Source organism: Glandiceps talaboti, chromosome 16 (genome assembly GCF_964340395.1).
Source record: "Glandiceps talaboti chromosome 16, keGlaTala1.1, whole genome shotgun sequence".
Lineage (NCBI taxonomy): Eukaryota > Metazoa > Hemichordata > Enteropneusta > Spengelidae > Glandiceps > Glandiceps talaboti.
Window position 1 is genome coordinate 14,676,549 of NC_135564.1, and position 24,963 is coordinate 14,701,511.

Genomic DNA, 24,963 nt, shown 5'->3' on the forward strand with positions numbered 1-24,963 from the left:
TCGCAATGTTATTTTCCCCATATTTGCCGGCCACATTTGATTCCAAAATGACTAAATGTTTATATTATTTTGAAGTTTATTTTTTTTTTAAATTTGCATGGTGATCCCAGATTTTTAGAGAATAGGTTTGGGAGTTTCTTGAACAAAACAACAGTTTAAAGAGTTTTAAATTATTTCCAAGGTTCAATTTCGTTAAAATGAGATTAATAGATTCTTACGTCATGGCGATTTAAGGAGAAGACACGGATCAACAAAATCACTCGCACTACAAACAAATGAACAGGCAATACATCAATTAGATAAAATCTAGTTTAAATAATTTTCTTTTAATTAAAAGTGTCAGTTGAAAACCAGTTACATTAATTTATTAGCCTGTCAACTCATTTGAAATGTAAAATCGTGTCATAAATGAATATGTAAATTATTAGTATTTAAGAAATATTATATATATATATATATATATATATATATATATATATATATATATATATATATATATATATATATATATATATATATATATATATATATATGTATGTATATATATATATTCCATCCACCTAAGCGAGTCTTTAAAATCACACTCATTTTCGATCAGACAATTACGGATACCAAAGCAAATAAAAACTGGGAAGACATTGATCTGAATATGAAATTATTATTGATATCAAAATTATATATATTATTTCAAATAGACGATATTATAATATCATTAAAATATAGTAATTGTTTACAAAATAGCATATTTCGGTTTTTAGAAACATAGTTACTAACATTTAATTATTGCAAACAGCGCAAATTATTTTGAGCTGTGATCATAATATCAAACATGAAATAAACACATTTAACGGTAAACGGTGTGTTATAAATCTGTCGAATTAATGAGTTAATAATGAAGCAATTATAATCTCTCCTACTGGACTTACTGTTGTTTTGAATGGCAGCAGTTCCACGTCCTATCCTTGACGCTTCTTCAGGCCGGATGATGACCTAATGACAGATGGTTGGTGACACCTGACAGAGTAGAATTGTCATGTGATGATGAAAACTGTCACCAACCATCTGTCATTAGATCATCAGTCGGCTTGAACAAGCGTCAAGGATAGGACGTGAAACTATTGCCATTCAAACGAACAGCAAGTCCAGTAGGATAGATTATAATTACTTCATTATTAACTTCATACCTGGATGATTGAGAACATTCATAGACCTAACTAATGAGTGTTTACTTGGAATTTTGGATGAGCTAACCAATTTTATTTTGTGTCTATACTGTATACAATGTGAAACAACATATGTAACATCTAACTTTGTATACATAGTTTAACATTAATTACTTGTGTTTACCGAGTTTGTTTACAACTTCGCTTCGAGTAAATACCAAAACAAACTGTTAACAGATTGGTTGTTTGCAATTAACTTCGAATTAAAAAACGTGGACTTAGTACATGGTGTATATAAATGTTGTTTCTAAATGTTTTCCATGGAAAGAAAACACAGTTATGTGGTTTAATTAATCGACAATCCAAAAATAGATACAAATATCTCATTCATTTTGCCACTCTCAGGTACATAAACACTATATATATATATATATATATATATATATATATATATATATATATATATATATATATATATATATATATATATATATATATATATATATATATATATATATATATATATATATATATATATATATATAATTGAAATAACATGTTAGTCCATTTTCTTTACTGTTTAAATAGAAACCGCTGGCGTGATCCCCGAGTTCATAAAATAGTATATCTTACTGACAAAATGTTCAAATTCTAAACTTCACAATGCTCTGTTATATAATTGCAATAATATACAATAAAAATTCATTGCATAAATAAGGCACGTCTTATACATGGAATATTCACCCAATCAAATAAAAGAATGTGAAAATCTTTTAATTCTACCTCACAAAAAATATCACAAACTCAATTTGTATCACAAGCATCAACGGGTAATTATGGCCCGCATATTACATGGGAAGGACATGCCTTTCAAAATGTAAATATTAATTTCATTTGGTAAACATAAGGATATGAGTGATACATTATTGGATATGCATACATTTTAATAAAAACAATTAAAAAATATATATTTGTTTCTTCCCGTTCAATGCGTTATAATTATAAATACTGATAATGTGTATTAAAATTCGGTGTTATTTTTTTATTTTCTGTCCCCTCTTGCGAAATAACAATTTGGAGTATTGATAAAGTGACATATGATTGTACACAAGGAATGATAATGTCAATTAAAAAATGGTTCTAATTATTTTTTCGAAAATGGAGGCTGTTGTATGTGGGCTCTTGGGATGTGAAAATCGCCTGCTTCATCTGTGCTGGGCCTGGGGGCATGAGTATCGACCGCTCTTTCCTACAAACACAAACATACAAAGCATTATTATATTATTAGAAAAACGTAACCATGACGTCACATCTCCTGTAGGTAGATAGATAGATAGATAGGTTGGTAGGTAGGGAGGGAGGGTGGTAGGTAGGTAGGTAGGTAGGTAGGTAGGTAGGTAGGTAGGTAGGTAGGTAGGTAGGTAGGTAGGTAGGTAGGTAGGTAGGTAGATAGATAGATAGATAGATAGATAGATAGATAGATAGATAGATAGATAGATAGATAGATAGATAGATAGATAGATAGATAGATAGATAGATAGATAGATAGATAGATAGATAGATAGATAGGTAGGTAGGTAGGTAGGTAGGTAGGTAGGTATGTAGATAGGTAGGTAGGTAGGTAGATAGGAATGTATGTATGTATGTATGTATGTATGTATGTAGGTAGGTAGGTAGGTAGGTATAGGAATACATTGTTGTCATAAAATCTTCTTACCCATGATCTTACTTCTTCTGTACCGTCAGCTACATATGGAACTTCGAATCCACCATGGTAAGACGAATCAGATCCAAAGCTGTACTCTTCTCTCGATACTCCTGGAAAAATCTGCATTAAAATGACAGAAAGATCTGATGATGCCACCAGGCTTTTGAAACGACGTACTATGTATCACCAAACATGCCATTCTGTAATTGTTTGCATGATATTGTAAATTTTACTCACACTAAACGCAAACACACACTCGCGCACAATATATGTCTGACTGCGTGCATATATATAATATCATCATATCACATCCTATCATATGTTATGTTATGTTATGTTATGTTATACTATATTATATTACATTATATTATGTTATACTATATTATATTATATTATGTTATACTATATTATATTATATTATATTATATTTTATAAGATTATATTATATTTTATTATATTATATTATATCATATTATATTACATTATATTATATTATACCATATCATATCATATCATATCATATCATATCATATCCTATCATATCATATCATATCATATCATATCATATTATTATTACAAAATTATCATTCGTGATAACCACTTTTGTTCACCTGGAAGCCAGGTACCTTTGTCATAACCTCCCGTAGTCTTTCTTCTCTGCCAAAACTGTCAAATCTTTCATTATATAAACCATTATCGCTCTCGTCTCCAAAACTGTCTTGGTCCCACATCCAGTCCTTGGGATATCGATCCTGTTGTTGCGTTCCTCTGAATGGCCATGATTTGTATTTATTGCTCTGTACGTTTGGTTTCCGTCTTGTAATGCGGATATACTGGACGATGATAACAATCATAGCTATCACAAGAACACCAACGGTGACGCCAATTGTCATACCGATGACATTTGCCGTGTTGAAGGCTGAAAAAAAAGCATTAAAGAAAACTATTCAGAATACAGATCAAAATATATCTTTGCGCACAACTTAGTATGGTAATTTTAAAACTGAATGTTCAACGCTGACCCTGGATTGATAGGGGTGCTTAAATATATATAGTAGGATTTTTCATCGACGTGATAAGTTAGCATCACTTGTACTGCGTATTTCATGTTAGCGTTCACTGGTTCTGTTTGAAACAACCACGAAGAAACCAATAAGAAACTTCAAATGCTGTATTCTAAGATAGCAAGACTGAATAAATACAATACTAGTTTTTTGCAACATTTGATCTAAGTCATAAGACTATCTTGCCACCATACAGACATCAAAACATTAGCACCTGCTTGCCTGTGTCTTGTTACAGTTTATGTTATTTAGACAAAATGCAACAAGGAATTTCGACCTTGCTATTCTCTTAAAGTGTAGAATGTGCAGTTTCTTATTACTTTCTGCATGGTTGTATCAAACAGAGAGAGTGAAAACTAACATGTAACGGGCTGTACATACATATAAGCATGGTAGTTTTCCGTTTCACACCACACGCGCACTTGCCATCTCAAAATCCTAGCCAGTTGAATTAAGGAGCCCAAAACAAATCTTAGCTTCTGAGCGACGAAGTTTACAACAACTTTTTGTGAACTCTGGTGTATTGCTTATATAAGCCAAATTTAACTTCAAGGCCAGAACTTGGGATGTGTAAGAGCTTTCATAGTGATCTCCACTCGACGCATCGTGTCTGTCACCAAACAAAAATACACTTTATCCGCACATGCGTAGCTAGTGACCACATGCCTTTAAATTTTAGAATGTACATGCTCCATAAATATTTATACAAATTAGAGGAACTAAATATGACAAAAGGTATGCTGTAATTCTACATTTAAATTGCTTTTGATAAATTTATGTATAAAATTACATGAACAATGCTGAAAAGCAAAAGATATACACATAGCAGAATTAAGCCACTCACATTTTACGTATCCAGACTTTTCATCACAGGTGTATCCGATGTATCCGTCTGTGCACCTTAAAAAATAAGTTGAATAACATGTTTTAACAATTTCAAATATAGAAATTACCAACTGAGGGGCAGTGGAAGAAAAGTGTAGAATAGTTAAGCGACTGAGCTGATTGTCCCCTCATAAAACTTCATCATAGTACAGCAATTTATGAGAAACAATATTCAAATAAACATATGTATATATATATATATATATATATATATATATATATATATATATATATATATATATATATATATATATATATATATATATATATATATATATCCTTGTAAATAATTTGTTGTGGAAACAGTACAATTAAGTATGTATCCTTCGGAGTATTGGGGTTTGAATCATGGCCGAATATTTATTGAATCTAGAACAATTGTGTATAGTTAACATGTAATTAACACTGCTATAAGAAAGGTATCATATACATCATGACATATGTCATATCAAAGCATAGCGTCTCACCTATGCTATAACATACACAACTCACTCTCAACTCGATTGAAGTGAAGCTAGGTGCCCTATAACAAATAACTTGTACACTTACTCGCATATTTTGACACCAGCTTCAACGTGGCATATCCCTCCATTTCCACATTCAAAGGTATTGCTTTCTTCTATTACACAGTAGAAAAAACAATCATGAATAACTATCTATATAATAGTGCGACAAAGAAAACCCTCAACTTTCATTAATTTCTTATAATTCGTGATAAGAGTGGTACCCAACGTTCCATTTTCAGATCAACTGGCCAATATTCTCAATTCAAAACACTATTCGCCTCAGAGTATGCACAGGTTTGTGTACAAAAATGTCATTCACTTTACAATGTTCTATTGATATTTTTTCACTAAATATACATAAACTAATATTCTCAAAAGGTTAGAATTGAAACCTACTTGAACAATTCCGCCCTGGTCTTTCCATAACATGTTCTGAATCATCACCATATCCACAGTCGCAGATACATGTAAACGTTCCATCTGATGATTTGTCTATGCAGTGAGCATTGTCTGAACAATCGTGTCCATTTGGTCGGAGACACACAGGATCATAAAAATCTGAATTTAAAAATACATTTGTAAAACGTCATAATTTCACTATTTGAAGTCTTAGTAAGAGCGTGACGGCTCACGAATAACTCTAATATACTACAATGACATTTTTTCCGGGGTTCTCAGACTATCGATAATGGTGGTCTGCTAATGGCACATTCTTGCCCAGAGTTCTGTACCCTTCTGTTCAAGTGTTCTTATGGAATCTACGCACTGTACCAATTTCCAGACCCTTTAATTTTGCGTTGGCCGTTAGGTTTGAAAACAGCTGTTACGAGAAATAACACCATGCAATATTATGTAAATGTATCAGAACTTGTGCAAAAGTTTGTATATAATATGAAATTGAAATCAAGACTAGTTACAGGTTTTCCATTTATACATGAACAGGAACTTTCTTATAGATGATGATAATGTATGATTCCTGGTTAATGTCGTATGAAGCTTTTGAGAGAAACCAGAGAAACGCAAATTAGCGCTCTCTCTCTCACATCTCACCTGTAATAGTAACATTTGTCACAGCCAAATTTGGCAGGCCGCTATTTGCTTCGTTCTCTAGGTACTTCTGTAATGTTTCATCATTGTAGGTTGTCCCTGTAGTAAAAGTGGTGGAGTATTCTGCAATTGTACTTCCCTTATTGAACCCAATGATGAATGACCCAGTGTAAGTGGTATCATCTCTGAATAGGGTATCCAACTGTTGACCGAAAAATATAGCAAATCGCATTAGTCTTAGAGTACATCTCCCGGCACTCTGAGTTATAGATCGACTACTGCATTGTAGTGTAGCACAGAACACTGCTTGGTTTATATGACTTGAAAATATATTCACCATCGTCAAAATTGAGTTTACTCGATCGGGAAAAGAAGAGGTTAAATAACCATTTTAAAATGGCGCAATAAATAGGTAGGGTACATGAATGTTATATATTACCCAATCGATTCGTATTTCATATCAATGTACTCATAGTAAACTAAATAGTTGATCGAATTGTTTAACAATAATCTACAGGTAAAAGACATTTGTAATGGTTACTATATGTTAATCATTCTAAAACACAAATTACGTAGACACCTTAGATAATTTGAAGCTGTCTCAAAAGACCGCTGGTACATACAACTGGAAAACTAGAAAATGTTGAAATCACATGGGGAAACAACAGGATGACTTTTCTCACCGTTTGAATAACAGCGTTTGTCAATTGTTGGTAAGCATCGGATTTTGGGTCATACAATTCAGCCGAGAAGAAATATGGTTTGCTGTTCAACGTCAATATGATAAATGTTCCTTTGAAAGATTTCGTACCTACAGGAGTCAAAATAGTTTCCGTTAATATTCATCTTACTTGGCCTGTATGGTATGGTATGGTATGGTATGGTATGGTATAATGATAATAATATTGGTAATGGTGTTGTAAATGATACTGGTAACCTAGTTGTGGTAGTGGTGAATTGATGTTGATAGACTTCTGATATTCTTTATATTATGCTGTTATTTATATTTACCAAACGCAATATGTTAATACTCCGACTTCTCCCATTTTAGATCCAAATTTGCGACAAATGTTCACTCATATACGAAATGTTGTAAAATAGCTTAGTTATTCACCTTTTCTTTCACTGCTTATCTTGTTTGTCGTTCGACCGGGTTTAATAAATTACTGCCAAGCAGTATATGTTAATGTCAATCCATACACTGATAGTTTGTTTTCTGTCGATATTTTGTGCCCCTCCGTACCATTATTAAGTTTATAATGTTACTTACCTACACACTGTCCGTTAGCCCTAGTGGTACCACTTTTACATAGACATTCAGAACCTTGTTCTCTATCAACACAATATTCTTTGGTTGTATCGCATGGGTCATCAATGCAAGGACCGACATCTTGTTAAGAGACCAGAATGAATTCGAAGTATAAATGTTTGACATTTTTACTTACATGTTCCTTTTTAAAACTTAAGGTCTTTTCTCAAGGTAGTTATTTTTGGGGTTAATGAGAAAGACAAGGTCCTTCGTCTAAATTCTCCGACAAGTAATCCTTAATGTAAGAAACATGAAGACATATGTACGCACACTGTGTGGGGGTGGGGCAGACAATAAATCCAGACATCGAAACACTGGCGCCTGCGTGTCTGCATCTAGTTGCAGTATATGGTTTATTACATTCAGATTAATGTAGCAAGAATTTTCGAAGTGTCTTATGGTTTCTACAAGGTTGTATCAAACAATACCACTGAACGGTAAATTGAAATGAGCTGTAATAGTATTTCATACCTGTAATTTCTGTAGTTGTTTTTATTCTGGTACAGGTCTTTCCATCTCCCTCAAAACCGTCTTTGCACTCACACCGATATAAACCAATACTATTTATACAGTTAGCATCAGTATGGCAGTCATTAAGCGTACCATTGTAACATTCATTGATATCTGTATTAAAATCAAGATATAAAAATTGAATCACATGCTAGATCAATACATAGGCCTCCATGTAATGCACATCTGATCTCGTCCACCAGCGACCCTTCACCCTTGCTTTCGGATCAAACTGTCGTCGACCATAAAAATGACAATATCGTGACTTTGATCATGTTTTCATTGATTGTGTGTTCTGCATTGGAATAATTACATCATTAATAGAGTTATATAAATTATTCTGAAGTGTAAAGCCGCTGATGTGTAAAAATTCGATATTCTTTTAAATATATCCTTACAACCGAAAGCGTTCTCTCCTTGCTCTGGAATCAAAGTTCAAGAAGCTTAGACTGCCTGATTTAGCCGAAATATACTAGGGAAATTAATTGCGCTCTCAGTTCGGGAACTAAGACAAAATGTTTTATATGGTACCGATCTTTACTTACCCAAGCATTTTTTGCCATCTCCTTGAAACCCATTTTTACAAACACATATGTATGAGCCGACAGTGTTGGTACAGTTGGCATAAGCATGGCAAGGATTGGCAGTATCACATTCGTTAATTTCAACACATCCAGTTATGCCATCTCCATTGTAGCCAGGCTTACATTCACATAAATAACTACCAGGTAGATTTACACATATTCCGCCATTTGCATCATCGATACAGTTGTCAGTGTTCGCTTTGCATTCATCAGTATCTGCAAAAGAAGATAATTAAATATGACCATTCTAACATTTGATGGACAAAGGGAAGAAAGAGTACAATACTGAACAAACTGTTCAACTCTAAACTCGAAAAGATTTCAAAATAGAGTTATTCTTTCATGTATAGTGCTTGCATATTTGAATGTTTCATCTGCTGTACAAGTGCTTGATCTTAGTATCTATGAAATCATCAGGATAACGTAAATCACTTTTTTTTCACGCGATGTTTCAACGTATATTATGTACTAAACACAGTAATGCTATTTGCCATTAAGCATAATTTATCCCTATAGAATAGAAGCTGATACACTTGTATGCAGTGTAATCAGAGGTAGCTACTAACAATATATCAAACAATAATACTACCTGTGGACCAATTATGCACAAACTATCCTTATACAAGTTCTTTTCCTTCCACTTGTGACTTAGAACAGCCATGGTCCGAACAAATCACTAAAGTTCCCAAACTAGATCTGACATAATGATCCAAATGTACTCATAAAACAGATGGATTTGTTGTAGAAAGATAGTGGAAGAAAAGTACTTGAATATTAATAAGTGTTTCAATGATGATGATGATGATGATGATGATGATGATGATGATGATGATGATGATGATGATGATGATGATGATCATGATGATGATGATGATGATGATGATCATGATGATGATGATGATGATGATGATGATGATGATGATGATGATGATGATGATCATCATCATCATCATCATCATCATCATCATCATCATCATCATCATCATCATCATCATCATGATTTTGATGATGATCATGATCATGATCATGATCATGATTATAATGGTGGTGGTGGTGGTGGTGGTGGTGGTGGTGGAGGTGGTGAACATAGTATAATAAACAACAATTGAATCTTTTGAAAACTCAAGTTTCAATACCTTGACAATCAGTTCCGTTTTTGTATCCAGCATGACAAACACAGTTATACGAACCAATGGTGTTGTTACAGTCAGATGTAAGGGGGCAGCCATCTATGTTTAATGCACATTCGTCTTCATCAACACACATTCTACCGTTGCCTACATAACCACTCTTACAACTGCATGCATAAGAGCCAACTTTGTCCATGCACTTAGCGTTCAGGTCACAGTCATTTAAAGTATCGTTGAAGCACTCGTCGATGTCTGCAATGTATTAAATAAGTTTGTTAGATGTACATGCTTTATCTTTAAATACATTCATCAGGTTGGTAAGACAGTAATAATTAGTTCTTTTATCACAACCAAAAGGCTGTAATTATTCATGAGTAACGTTTCGCTTGTTCAGATTGACAAACTTGCCAAGTGACAAACTGTCCGTTTGCTTGAGTTTACCGCTAGGTGGCATAATGGGATGATGTGATCGTAGAGATTATGTAATTGGTATGCTCCTTGTCCCTCTGAATGGTGTTGCCCTCTTGTCATCTGATGTGAAAAGATTCTCTATTTTACCTGGATAACCTGTTCCATTCGTCGATGATATTCGAAAAAGCCAGCAAATGGTCAGTCTGACAACGCCTGTCGACCAAAACTGGTGAGACGTTACTCGTAATTGATTACGTCCCTTGGTTGTGATAAAAAACAACTAATTATTACTGATACCCTTTCAACACGTTGGTTAGGTCGTTAAAACATAGTAATCATAAGTTCCTGTTCTCCTACAAATATCATCTCTGACAAACATAATTTTGCTGTATCTTCTCTTATCTCACCAAAAATTGTCATGGATGAAGATAGATAATGCAGAAAACCTCATGTTTACATTTGACTTTTGCCGAAAATATGGTTTTGGCCTTTTTCTCAAAATTGCATTTTTTATTTGTAGTTATGACCTTCCGGCACTAACCCTTTCAATGTGTCGGAGTGAGTACCAGCAAAAATGAAAGATTCATCGTTGGGGGGGGGGGGGGGCGACCTTTCCGTTGTTCCCGTAAAGAGCGACCAAATAACCAACAAACAGTTACTAATTAATTTTCTCCAGTATTTATTTTCAATATGTATATTTATACTGCTCTTTTGTGTCTTATAAGCCCAGTGGGCTGGATGTGGCATCTCTTTAATTTATACGGTACATATACTTGTATTGAACGAAATGTTCACTTGGTAAGCCCACATAGGACACGTAAATAAAACAAACAAACAAACAAACAAACAAACAAACAAACAACTAACTTAAAGGTACATTTATATATCGAAGCCAAAATCCAACTACCTGATATGGTTACTGAAATCAAGCCTCGTTTTGGTTTTTGATCTTGAAATGAAGACAAAAACTAACCTTGGCATGTGATGCCATCACCAGAGAACCCTGACTGACAAACACATTCGTAAGAGCCATTAGTATTTGTACAAACAGCGTACGTATGGCACACATCAGGACTTTCTACACATTCATCTATGTCTTCGCAGCTCTCACCATCACCTCGGTAACCTGACTGACAGCTGCATCTGTACGTGCCATCTAAATTATGGCATTCACCACCTGTTGAGTTATCGGCACATCTATTGTCCATTTGGCATTCGTTATCATCTGCATGTAAAACGATAGAGACAGTTAGACACATACATACATACATACATACATACATACATACATACATACATACATACATACATACATACACACACACAGACAGACAGACAGACAGACAGACAGACAGATAGACAGCTAGACAGATTTTGTATGTTCGAATTCCGTTTCGGACCAATTAAAACTTGCTTCATTAAGACTATGGTATAGCTATACAAAAACAATAAATGTTTCACTATTGTTTGTATAAATAAATTGAGTATCCATGGCACTAACCTGAATGGTTACATAATATAAGCGGACCAACGACTGGACCTTTCAGACTACCATGGCATATTTGCTCATTTGCAATGATAGATAAGAGTTAAATTATACTAACTCTAATGACTGAATAAGTAAAATACAGATTTGGAAATAAAATCATAGCATACCTTCACAGTTTATGCCGTTTCCCTGGTAACCCTGCGTACAGTTACATGTGTAGTTTCCAACGTTGTTATGACAGACAGCATTTTGATCACAATTGTCAGCATTTTTATGGTTATCAGGTAATAAACATTCATTAATATCTGTAAAAATGAACCAATACAAATATACCTCCCTGTAGTCTTTTTTTACAACAGATACAAATTGATGTACATGGGGTGAATCATAACATGTACGTCTCTTGAAAGTTCATCAATCTTTGGAAAATTGACATATTTATGCTAACATCATAATTTTCATATAAAATAGTTATCGTCAGCTAAAATACACTGGCATGTTGCATGGTATTAACTGTATGTGTACATATTGATTGAACATCACAGAGCGTCTGAAGCATTGATTTTTACATACTGGCTCATTCTTGTGACCCTTATATTCTTTGGGTAGCAGGGGGAAGTGTAGTTTAACGACAATTTATACTCATTTACGTTACTTCCCCTTACCTATGCAATTTCGTCCATCTCCTTCAAATCCCTCGTTGCAGGTACATATATATGATCCGATGACATTAGTACAACTCCCATTTTCGTCACACGTTGCACCTCCTCCGTTTGAACACTCGTCAACGTCTGTTAAAGAAATGTGTTAATTAAAATAGTTTTAAATGTAACTTTTCCAACCTCTACTCAAGGTTCATCAATTGAGTGATATATGATAACAATCTGTTGAACATGAATACATATCTACAATAATACCAGTTCTTGTTATTTGTGATCTTTATTCTAATTTAATAATGGTTAATATAATTAATTACTAGTTAGAACAAAATATAGTGACATACTGGGGTTGTGTATGTATGTGTGTGTTTGTTTTTTATGTATGTATGTATGTATGTATGTATGTATGTATGTATGTATGTATGTATGTATGTGTATGTACGTACGCTTGCACGCACGCATGCTTGTCTATTTGTTTGTTTGTTTGTTTGTTTGTGGTTGTTTACTTCGCAGATAAGTCGGGTGTAATTTGTATAACAATAACAACCCTACCGATGCACGAATCATTTTCCATACGATATCCAGTCTCACAGGTACACTCATACGATCCAACGATGTTGTTACATATTGCGTTGTTTCCACATATGTCGTCTTCATTAGTGCATTCATTGACGTCTACGAATAAACAGAACTCATAAAACCACGGGCCATAGCCATCGCAATTCTCAAACTCTTACAGTCTTAGAGTAAATTTGGTACTTTGCTCGGTCTTTAAGACTAAGTTTATACTGTGTTGATATTTTTACCACAATATAAGAATGATGATATAAATTGGTCCAAAAAAATATGATGTTATACACAAGTCTGAATCGACTAACAATTATAGTTCATTGAAATAACTGTTGAATGTGCTTATAAATATATGTCAAATTTTACCTTGGCAGACGACACCATCGCCATCATATCCATTCTTGCATTCGCAGAAAAAGGACCCCTCGGTGTTATTGCAACGTGCGTTTTCGTCACACAGTGTGTTGTTGGTTTTACATTCGTTGACATCTGTGGAAAAGAATAAAAAGCAATCATGACAGATTTAAAAACAAAAGAGGGTAAATCATCACAAATTGAAACTGAAATATCGATAAATACTATGTAGGTTTTAATATTGAAGAAACAGCAGATATCAAGTTGCTAATGTCAGAAACTGTCCTGCACGAGGAATGTAGTATGTGTTATTTGATATCAAATACTACAAACACTTGGGACGCTGGAAGTGGACATGTCATACAGAACAACTATGTCCTAGTTTACAGATTAATTATACCAAGTTCTAGTATACAGATTTGACATTAATATTACGTATATATTGTACCATCAATTTATGTCTCTTCATAATTGAAATATAAGGTATATCCTACAATTAAGGGGGAAAATGATCTGAATTCTTATAGATACATACACTCGTACACTGTTTCTAATTCCAACAAATGTAAACATGTGAAAAAATGACAGTACCTTCGCATCCCTGGCTCGTATTAACGTAACCATATCTGCATGCACATATGTAACTACTAACAATGTTAACACATTTTTCCTTTTGAGAACAGGTATGTTGATGGATCTCTGACGTACACTCGTCGATATCTGTAGGAGAAACCGGTGGAGTTCTATGATTTGGTAGATTAGTAAATATAATTGCATTATTTCAATAGAACCTCTTCGAGAAACAGAAAAGCGATCTCTGAATTTGAGCTTTGATTCAGTTTATTACTTGATGTACGGTCATTGTTACAGTCTTATTTTTCTAGCAATGGTTTGTGTTCATAACTCGCTCGTGCAAGTAGAGTGTCACATTTTGGTGTATTAGATGCAACGTCACTGCACTGAATTAATGTATTAATAATATGCCCCTTACCGAGACAAGTCCTACGGTCAGAGTTCAGCTTGTAACCGTCGTTACAGGTGCAGTCATATCCAGGTGACTTGTCGACACACGTATGTTCACAATAATTGCTATCGTTGACTTCACATTCATTTACACCTGAAAGAGAAGTCAGGTCAGAGATAAATGAATAATGATAAATCCATGCATTCAAAAAACATCCATAACTATAGAATAGACTAATTATCATGATTATACTGACGCCAGATTCATATAGCTCCCCACTTTGCCGTGACTACTATAAATAATGTGCAAAAACAAACGTATATTTAGCAATAAGCGACAAATAAAAGAACAGAGTGACAGGTTTATATAATAAATAGGATTACCAAATTAATACATGTGGTATGTATAAAATTGATATGCAAATATATGCAAAACTAATTTGATTACAATTTCGTCCTTTCCGTTGATGAATACCTGAATCCAAATATGGAAAAACATGTTTACGTCATTGCAATATATACAATGATAATAACATGATTCACCTCATATTATTCCAAATAGAGGAACCACTATCCTTACGTCTTGATATTGTCATCAGTAGATATGACACAAATGACGTAATAGAAGTGAGTTATGTAAAAAGACATACCTATACAGACTGCTTCTGTAGAATCAGGAGTGGTATCATTCAGTTCGTAACCTCTATTGCATCGACAGAGTCCGGTACCGTTGAGATCCTTGTAACACGCACCATTCAGACAGTCTCGTGTACAGTCGTAGGTCGCATTAGCTGGTGTATTGTAAATCAGAAGATAAAGACATGCAGTAGGAATAGTGAATTTGAATATGAGACATTAAAATCAACTGAATTGTCTCTGGATCGGAATTGCGTGAGATTGTTTGACCACATGGCACAAAACTACATGATACTCATCATGCTGTATAACAGATAAGAGGCATTTGAAAATTAGCTATTTTGAATGGTGCATTATGGTAACTGTGTACCATTCCGTTGATAAACATAAACTACTGCTGTAAACAATGTGTCCCATTTTTAAACCACAAATAATGTAGTATTGGTTACCAAGACCGTACCCTTGCAAGATCTTGGAGGCTGGCCTTCTGATTACATAAAAGTAGGTATAATGCAACTTAGCATCTGAGCATACTTAGTTTTGATTGGAAGTTGGTTATTGTACGATCTCAAAGGTCACTTACAAAGGCAGCTTCTTTCATCTTCATCTAGATGATAGCCTTCATAACAACTACATGAATAATCCGTGCTATTGGTACTGTTGTTGCATATCTGCAAACATCCATCAGTCTGGTACAAGCATTCATTGATGGCTGAATTCGAAATGGAGAGAATATAATTTAAAATACACTAAGGGTCTGCCTCTATGTCTGTACATCCATCTCGCTCTATACCATTTCATCCTTAGTAACATAGTGGGTAGGCTTAGTAACACAGTGGGCAGGCTTAGTAACATAGTGGGCAAGCTTAGTAACATAGTGGGCAAGCTTAATAACAGTGGACAGGCTTAGTAACATAGTGGACAGGCTTAGTAACATAGTGGGCAAGCTTAGTAACAGTGGACAGGCTTAGTATAAACATGTATGTATGTATGTATGTATGTATGTATGTATGTATGTATGTATGTATGTATGTATGTATGTATGCACGCACGCACGCACGCATGTGTGTATGTATGTATGTATGTATGTTTGTGTCTGTCTGGCTGTGTGCGTGCGTGCGAGCTTATGTATGTATGTAATGTAGTTTGTTTGTTTGTTTGTTTGTTTGTTTGTGTTTTTAGCTCATGCAAATATAATCTTACCATCGCAAGTGATTCCATCAGTATTCAGTACATAACCCTTGTTACAATAACATTCATAGGCACCGTCTGTGTTAGTGCAATTTTGATCACATATGTTTTTCTCACACTCGTCCACATCTATAATGAAAATAAATTGGCATTATTTACATCAATATTAATATTGACATACAGAGTTCTCACTTGTGAATACTTGTCATGGTACCCACTGACATTGATAAAGCATGCCTTTTATGTAAATGAGAAAAGTGTAAGTTTAAAGGCAATGAGCGGCTTTATTTCGAAATTCACTGAATATAAACTACGTAATACTCGATCTACAAGGACCACTGATTTCAAGGTAAGATTATTATGTTAATTTGTAAGGCGGTCCAGACAAATGGATTAACAACATTGATATTCAGGAGAGCAATAGTAACTAAATAAGTAATTTATCTATACTAACCTGTACAGTTGAAACCATCCTCTTGGTAACCAGGTTCGCACTCACAGATAAAACTACCAGGTGTGTTCAAACACAGAGCATTCTCATGGCATTTGGTCTCACTATTGATAACACATTCATCAATGTCTGTGAAAAATGACACCAAAAGACAAGTTTGAGAATTTCGAAAAATGTAAGATTTCATGACGATTCGTTGGATTTTTATATTGTATATGCCTTTCATATTTTGCAAAGGCTATGTCTGGTATAATATCTGCTATTTCATGCTTCATGCAGTTAGCACAATTTAAGTACAGCCCGTTGCAGGTTAACGTTGATTTGCTATGTTTGACATAACCACGAAGAAACCAATAAGAAACTGCAATCTACACTTTAAGATACCAAGATCGTAATTCCTTTTGCTACATTTAGTCTGAATGAGATAAACCATGCAAACGTACTTCAACTAGATGCAGACTCGCGGGCGCCAATGTTTAAATGAATGCATATGATGTGTACATGGTGGAACGTTAGTTCATTTTATTTAAATTTAAACAAAATGTGACAAGAAAATGTTTTCATTCCGTCTTGCTAATAGTATCTTAAATTGTAGAATGCACAGTTTCTTCTTGGTTTCTGCATGGTTGTTACCAAACGAAACCAATGAACACTAACCATCAATGGGGCTGTATTTGTGAAGTCGTTTATAAATTTTAATAATTACTCCATGTTGTTATTAAGAACCAAAGCTAACTACGACAATATATTTTAGTCTCTGTTAAATTATGATTTGTCTACCTTTTGAAGGAATAGGTGCTATTCTGAAACGGAGTGCACACTAAGTGCATAAACCTGTCCACAATTTCAAAATAATTGCGCGAACAAAGTTCTACACACCAAGGGAATTTCAACAAATAATATATTCATTTTTTCAAGTATAAGCATCGATCCGAGAACTATGACAGTCACATACCTGAGCAAACAGTACCATCGCCAACAAAACCTTCATCGCATTCACAAAAATAGGATCCCAGTGTATTTCGACAACTTGAATCGGAAGGACATGAAAATGTAGTCGTGCTGCATTCATTGATGTCTATGGTGAAACAAAGGTAGCCATTATAAGGTACTTGATAGAGTGACTTTTATACTAATTAACAATGACAAAGGTGTATTCAGTAAGCTTCCTGTGATTGTATTTTTGCACATAAAACATTTATTAGCGGAAAGACAATTTTTATACTTCGGAACCATTTTTATTTTGGTGGATAGACAATATTTGACAGCATTACTTGTCTTTGAGATGTAAATGTATTCATTTGAAGTCAATCTACTTCTACCAGTGCCTTGGTTAATCAGAATTCGCCAATGAAAGTGGTTATATTTTCACGCTCACAATGTTGGCGCAGATTTAGTTTCAAAATAAGACAAAAATACACCTTCACAGTATACAGTAGTCTGTAAAATACATCGTGTCATGCCACGTCTTTACACACAAGGTGCACAGCATTCCTTACACTGTGTATGGATAAAAAGAACATTATATGGTCTTTGAACTGCGTGTACAACGTGTACAAAATATAACTAGCAATAGTCTACGTTTCTAACAAGAAAGAAGCGTAAGTGATATCAAAAGCCTACACCAAGTGTAAACCAATTTGGTCATACCTTTGCAACCTGTACCGTCGATTTCGTATCCTCTGTCACATTCACATCTGTAGGACCCAACTGTATTCACACAAACAGATCCCACCGAGTCACAGTAGTCATTTGAACTGCTACACTCGTTAACATCTGAAAATATCAAATAATATTGAATAATATGTACACTAGTAGGTGATATTTTATTACTGATGTATTAAATGCATTCTGTATTAATATAAATAACGATAACCCTATAAACGCAAGGATAAAAATCTGCAATTGCTTAAAATAATTAAAAAATTACAATTATTAAAAATAAAACACGCCCTATATGGGTCGCTCAATTAAAGGCAAAGAAGAGGTGGCTTATAATTCCCTTCGTTTGACTTCACGATAAACATACTTTTTTTTAATAACATGCATAAACCTTACCATTACATGTTCTTCCATCTCCTATATACCCTGGTTTGCATTCACAAAAGTAGCTTCCATCATTGTCTGTGCAATTTGCAAATTGAGGATGGCAGTCATTCAATGTGAAGTCCTGGCATTCATTAATGTTAGAACAACTGTACCCATCCCCCATCCATCCTTCGTTACATTGGCAATCATATAAGCGATCATTATTGGTACATGTAGCGTGTATATCACAGTTGTCAATTAGTCTTTCACATTCATCGATATCTGTAAGATAGAACATAGTATGTTCATAGTATCGGTCAAGACGGGTTTCCTTGAATTAGATTAGATGGACAGTGGTACTTTCCACAAGCTAAAGTGAAATGTACGGAAGTTTACAGATATGATCCTGTTTTACAATTATACAATGAGGCTGCTGCATTTGATTAGTGGAGCGATAATATCATACATACATACATACATACATACATACATACATACATACATACATACACACACACACACACACACACACATACATACATACATACATACATACATACATACATACATACATACATACATACATACATACATACATACATACGTCCCTGTTACGTATATACAGAGACAGCTAAGTTCAGACAGACAGACAGACAGACAGACAGACAGGCAGGCAGGCACACAAGCAGGCACACGCGCACACACACATTATTATAAAAAAAAACATTAAACGCACAGACACGTGTACACTCAAGCAAAATCATAATTGCACCATCAATAATCAAATACCTGTACAAGTTTGTCCTGCGGTAGTCTTCTCATAACCATCTCGACATGAGCATTTATAGGAGCCAATAATGTTTGTACATATAGCGTTGGAATCAGCGCAAGAGGATGGCTCGGAACATTCATCAATGTCTGTAAAATATAGTAGTAAAGGCAAACATTTGAAAACAAAATACATTACCATAATACATTAAATGATATGTTAAAACTTAAGACATATCTCTTCAATGTATATATGAATTACGTTACCTTCGCACAATGTCCTGTTATCAATAACATTCTTGTAACCATCGTTACAACTGCAATTGAATCCTCCAGGGGTGTTAGTACACGTGGCTTGCTGGTCACAGTCATCGATATTTTCAGTGCATTCATTGATGTCTAAGGTGAAGAAAAAACGTTTTAATTAGTTATAATGAATTTATTCTTTGCTGATTAGTTTTAATTACTAAGTGGAGCAATTCACCAAGAGAACAAGTTGACTGACTTGTATTGACTTATTGCATTTAATTAATATCAGTATAACTTCTGACTAAATTGTAATGCACATTTTTTCAAGTTCATATATATCGTCATAGATAAAAGACAAAGCAGACAATATGATTATCTATGACGTCCTTATCTTTAGTGGTCATTCTTTTTGCCTTACTCATCACAAGATGTTTCACGTGACTTATATGTTAATCCGTACAAAGACGTAAAACTCAGTTATGTACCTCTAACAGTACTCTATGAGAACAAAAGATTCAGAAAAGAAAAAAACGACAAACACATTTACCTGTGCATCCTTTCATGTCCTCATTCAGACGGAACCCTTCCCAACAGCGACAGATATAACTCTGTAAAGTATTTTCACATTCCTGCTCACAAAATGTATTGCCGTCTGTAAAATCACGCCCTTCTTCACACTCGTCAAAATCTGAAACAAATAATGAATAAAACAAGTGAGTTTAAAATTAAAACTGCTCTTATATTGTATATGGGCCGATTAAATAAAACACATGTATGTTTTGTAATAATTTTGCTTGATAAAGTTTAAACATTTCTCAAATATCTCGTTCATGTAATCACAACAAGACCGTCTAATTTCCAAAGTATCCAACATGGTATATTCGGCGCGGCTTCCAAAACTGTAAATATTTAGATAAAATTACTCACCGAAACACTTCGTGCCATTGCCTACAAGACCATCAGGACATTCACCACACTCTGCTTCTAAAGATGGGGCTGGCAAATCTGTACACTCAACACCAGGAAAACAAGGATCATCTGCACATGCGTTGAAATCGTCTTCACAAAAATCACCCGTATATCCTGGTGTACAAATGCACGTAACAACCTACAGTGCAAACAACGTTATTTGCAGGGTTGTGAATTTGCTGATAAAACATGCACTGACAACATCTATATATACACAGTTTATATAATGCTCTGTGGATTATTTAAGGTTAGAGGGAGGCTTATGGTCTAACATATAATAATGTGATAGGCGAAATGTATCTTTATGTATGTATGTATGTATGTATGTATGTATGTATGTATGTATGTATGTATGTATGTATGTATGTACGTACGTACGTACGTACGTACGTACGTACGTATGTATGTATGTCTATCTATCTATCTATCTAATTCATCCTCGGTAGCTCCTTGAGTAGTTAGTCGGTACTTCATGCAAAGGAAGACAAACAAGACTTACACAATATGATACTCACAACAGACACAACTACAGATGAACTACTATTGAAATACCAAATCAGAATAAACTTGTACACTTACCGAGAATTTCTCATTATTAATATCGGCGTCCGTCACTGAGACGTTATAATTACACGTACCACTATTCTGACAATTGCATATTTTAACAAGAGGTACAAACGCTGTCATAGCCTTTCCATCCGATACTATAAATGTCAAATTAAGCCGATCTGTATTCTCTGGTATCCAGGTGAAAGTTCCATCTGGCGACAAATGAACGACAAAAGTTTGTTTTGGAAATCTTATGTCATAATATGTTACTATACTCAAGTTGTTAAATCACTACTATGGTAACATCTTTCTTTGTAAAAATATAATCAATATTCGCTAAATTATTTCACCCAAAAGAGCGTCGTCCGCCCCAACAAAAATCACAATAAGATCGCTAGAACATGTCATTATGTGGCTTGTTTTCTGTACACACGTGTACTAACTTTGCTACATTTAATTGACTGACTTAACAAACACTTTACGATTTTGCTTCATTGAATCGTCTTGCTCGACAGAAAATTGTACTAACATTTTACATTTCCTTTGTATGCAATACCATGATATTCGCAGATCGTAGCAAATCGTTTGCTGTGTAACAATCTGATGAGGTAATGATATGACATGCAAAGACAATGTAGTAATATTTATGAAGCCTGTGTTAAGCTAGCCGATAAACCATAGTAATGTTAGCTATATATAGAGAGTAAAAAAAGAAATTCTCGAGGCTCTCGAGCCAGTAGATGACTCTTAGCAATGTTAGCAAGATTTGTGCCGAGTCAGACGACATTGCCTTCAGTTGAAATGTGGTCTCAATCGCATTATGTGGTACATATAGTTTGTAATGAAGTGGGCACTGGGTAACCGGTCGTCTCAAAATATACCACTAGCATTGTTTCACCTTTATTTTAACTTCTATAATTGTGAAATATATTTCAAATGAACACAGAATTTTACTACACAACCAAGACTGCTAATATTAAGTGATATGCTTGGGGAGGACATATGCTGTCAAGTCTGTCAATAGTAACATATATTTATATCAAGAGTCAAAATATGTATTAGAATGGACTTGATGTACCTTGCGAGATATCAGTACTTGGGTTGTCATTTAGTAAGGAATATGTTATGGCGTCTCCATTTGGATCCCATGCATTCACCTGTACAGTTACAGTCTTTCCGACCTCTGCTTCTATTAACTGACTGGCAGTGACGTTTGGTGGAAAATTTTCTGTAAGGATAAACAAATTAATAGTCATAGAAGGGATTTAACAAAATTATCCAGGAAATCGTCTTTAAGCTTTCTCAGTAGATTTCATTTACCTAACGAGCATAATTATCTGTACTACGAATTTCGTCACAATATGTCGTAAACTATTTTGGTGTAATAGATATTTTATCTTCTGTATAATTCTCCTCTGTATTTTCTTGTTTTTTTCTTTCATCTCTTACTTATGTATGGATTTTCATTATCTGGAAAACGCGTACAAAATAAATAATAAGACAACCCAATGACGCGTGAAAAACATGTAAGTTATTGATGAACATGTGGAAAATGTGGAAACCCCACACCGTACAATCTAACTGTAATACATTACAGCTAGGTCATGGTGTTATTATCAAGACTGGAAAATTCACTCGCTCACCATACCTTGTGTCAGGTGGTCAAGCAATGACAAGGAAACGGGTCAAACAGTACGCTTACCTAGATCATTCTTTCGGACTTTTATTTGAGAAGACGTGTTTTTCGTTAAAAGTCCAACGTCTTCGTTTTCTGTAGCCAACGAGTCAAACAGACATTGTTCATCCTCCCCACAGTTATTCCTCACGGTGTTGAGGTAGGCAGGATCATCCGTTTCGTATTGCAGTATCAACTCATCCAGGAAGAGAGGGATGAATGTAGGATTGTTGTAATCAGCCCATGTGTTTCCGTCCTTGTAAGTGAACAGCGAATCGTCGGCAGACACATTCCCTGAAAGAGCAGAGGGAGTCTGAATTTACAAATTACTATAAATTAATTATAAATGATCTTATTTGCAAATGCTCATTAACAGTTCGAATACTGCTATAAAGTTATAATGCTCATTCTATTCACCAAGAGTTTATCACTTATCATAAAATATCAAATATCGACTTCCTCAAATTACAATACCCTACAAAATATGCATACATTACTCATCGCGATGGTACATCATAGTTACTAGTGCATTTGGGTTGTTACGCAAGTATTCAGCCAACTATATCACCATCTCGCTGTATGGTACATACAATGTAAACACGAATTTTAAAAAAAGAACCAGCATATATACTCACATTGTTGACCGAACTCAAAGTATTCGGCATCTGTCAGATTTTCGCCATCTGGTGTCTGTATGGTGCCATCTGGCAGCATGAAATCGTTTGTTGGATCACCATCCCAATATCCTGGTTTTAAAAAGTTATAAAAATTACGATCAGGCCTAAAAAATATTGTTTGGTTACGGTTGCCCGACCCCACCTAGTTTTCACTACCGACCCTACACTTTTCTAACGTATTCAAGAAAGAAACCCTGAAATTGCAAATATTGTGAAGTCTCGCGAGAAATAGTGGATGCAGAAACTGACATCATCTTTAAAAGACAATATAGAGGGGATCGTCACTGCAGGCAATAATTGTAAGGGTATTTTTATAAACTTATGGGCTTTGTAGACACGACATGAATATGGATTAGATGAACATTGAATATTCATGACATGTGTGTATGCCCTTCAGATAAACAAGTAGCAGTGTAAAAGTGCTAGAATAATAAAGGTTAAAAAGGAAGTTTCAATCTATATTTTATTGGCAACCGAATAAATATGAATAGGAAGTTATGAAATTACTCTCCAGAACCCAAAATGATATAATTTCCTTGAGTGGTGTTCCCCTTTAAATAATAGTTCAAGTGCAACAGTCATCAAAATCACACACGTGCGACTCGGGGTCCCACACTACGAAAAACCTGACCAGTAGCTAGAGACGCTCATACAAACTCAGAAATTTACATAATTTAGAAAAGACTTATTCCCAAGAGAACATTGGCGTCATTCAAATGAATTAAATGCAAGCAGTGGTCAAGATATGGCATAACAGATTGTAGTGATAGCGACGTAATGAGAAGTGACGGGACGTAATGTGATTGAAACAGTTAAAAAGAGCGCCTTATCCGGACATGCCTGACAGACGACCACTGACCTTTAAAAATGAAGCATTTTTAACCTTTGACACGAATGGTTGTCTTACCCATTAAACCTTTGACCTTGCCCTTGTACTCTTCCGGTGCTGAAAATACAACATCAAGCATCTTCTGTGCAAGCCCTATAGATATTGAAATGGTGGACGAAAACGTAGCGACGAGTCGATATTTGTCGGTTGTACTAGTATCCGACTCCTCCAATTTGAGAAGAAGGGCGACTTTGGTCATGTTCACACTGTAGGCCTCTGTTGAAAGAATGATAATTAATATTCAGAAAACACTATTTCACACACACATTGATTGCTTAGAATGAGATTTTAAGAGCAAGAAGTAAGAACATCGAACTAAATATGGATGTTCTAGATCTGTACTCGGGCTCATAAACAAAACGAAGGACACAACGTTACGAATGTTTGGACGCAGTGCCATGTCAACTATTGGCAATCTAGAGAGTTGGTGTACAAGACTCCCAACATACTTTCAAATGTGCATATTATGCAAATAGTCGTAGTAGCACGTGACACAGGGCATAGCGCTGGTAGTCCATCATATGTATAT

General features: G+C 34.7%; 1 protein-coding gene across 1 annotated transcript in view; it reads right to left on the minus strand.

The window, feature by feature from the left end:
- Positions 1–1,702: 1,702 nt before the first annotated feature.
- Positions 1,703–24,963, minus strand: part of LOC144447150 (uncharacterized) — a 56,210-nt gene continuing 32,949 nt past the window's right edge. Inside the window, exons 23-57 of the mRNA XM_078137055.1 lie at positions 24,453–24,650; positions 23,504–23,614; positions 22,896–23,162; positions 22,272–22,421; positions 21,224–21,405; positions 20,603–20,783; positions 20,223–20,363; positions 19,694–19,825; positions 19,448–19,576; positions 18,689–18,940; positions 18,281–18,406; positions 17,586–17,708; positions 16,634–16,759; positions 16,192–16,308; positions 15,572–15,700; positions 15,003–15,143; positions 14,381–14,506; positions 13,981–14,109; positions 13,402–13,524; positions 13,018–13,140; positions 12,472–12,597; positions 11,974–12,111; positions 11,291–11,542; positions 9,913–10,158; positions 8,738–8,992; positions 8,154–8,306; positions 7,644–7,763; positions 7,057–7,184; positions 6,377–6,575; positions 5,723–5,884; positions 5,370–5,439; positions 4,780–4,835; positions 3,483–3,790; positions 2,881–2,991; positions 1,703–2,412 (exon numbers count right to left, since the gene is read on the minus strand). Coding sequence (XP_077993181.1) covers positions 2,308–2,412; positions 2,881–2,991; positions 3,483–3,790; positions 4,780–4,835; positions 5,370–5,439; positions 5,723–5,884; positions 6,377–6,575; positions 7,057–7,184; positions 7,644–7,763; positions 8,154–8,306; positions 8,738–8,992; positions 9,913–10,158; positions 11,291–11,542; positions 11,974–12,111; positions 12,472–12,597; positions 13,018–13,140; positions 13,402–13,524; positions 13,981–14,109; positions 14,381–14,506; positions 15,003–15,143; positions 15,572–15,700; positions 16,192–16,308; positions 16,634–16,759; positions 17,586–17,708; positions 18,281–18,406; positions 18,689–18,940; positions 19,448–19,576; positions 19,694–19,825; positions 20,223–20,363; positions 20,603–20,783; positions 21,224–21,405; positions 22,272–22,421; positions 22,896–23,162; positions 23,504–23,614; positions 24,453–24,650 — 5,435 coding nt within the window. The 3' untranslated portion in view covers positions 1,703–2,307. The remainder of the gene's footprint in view (positions 2,413–2,880; positions 2,992–3,482; positions 3,791–4,779; positions 4,836–5,369; positions 5,440–5,722; positions 5,885–6,376; positions 6,576–7,056; positions 7,185–7,643; positions 7,764–8,153; positions 8,307–8,737; positions 8,993–9,912; positions 10,159–11,290; positions 11,543–11,973; positions 12,112–12,471; positions 12,598–13,017; positions 13,141–13,401; positions 13,525–13,980; positions 14,110–14,380; positions 14,507–15,002; positions 15,144–15,571; positions 15,701–16,191; positions 16,309–16,633; positions 16,760–17,585; positions 17,709–18,280; positions 18,407–18,688; positions 18,941–19,447; positions 19,577–19,693; positions 19,826–20,222; positions 20,364–20,602; positions 20,784–21,223; positions 21,406–22,271; positions 22,422–22,895; positions 23,163–23,503; positions 23,615–24,452; positions 24,651–24,963) is intronic.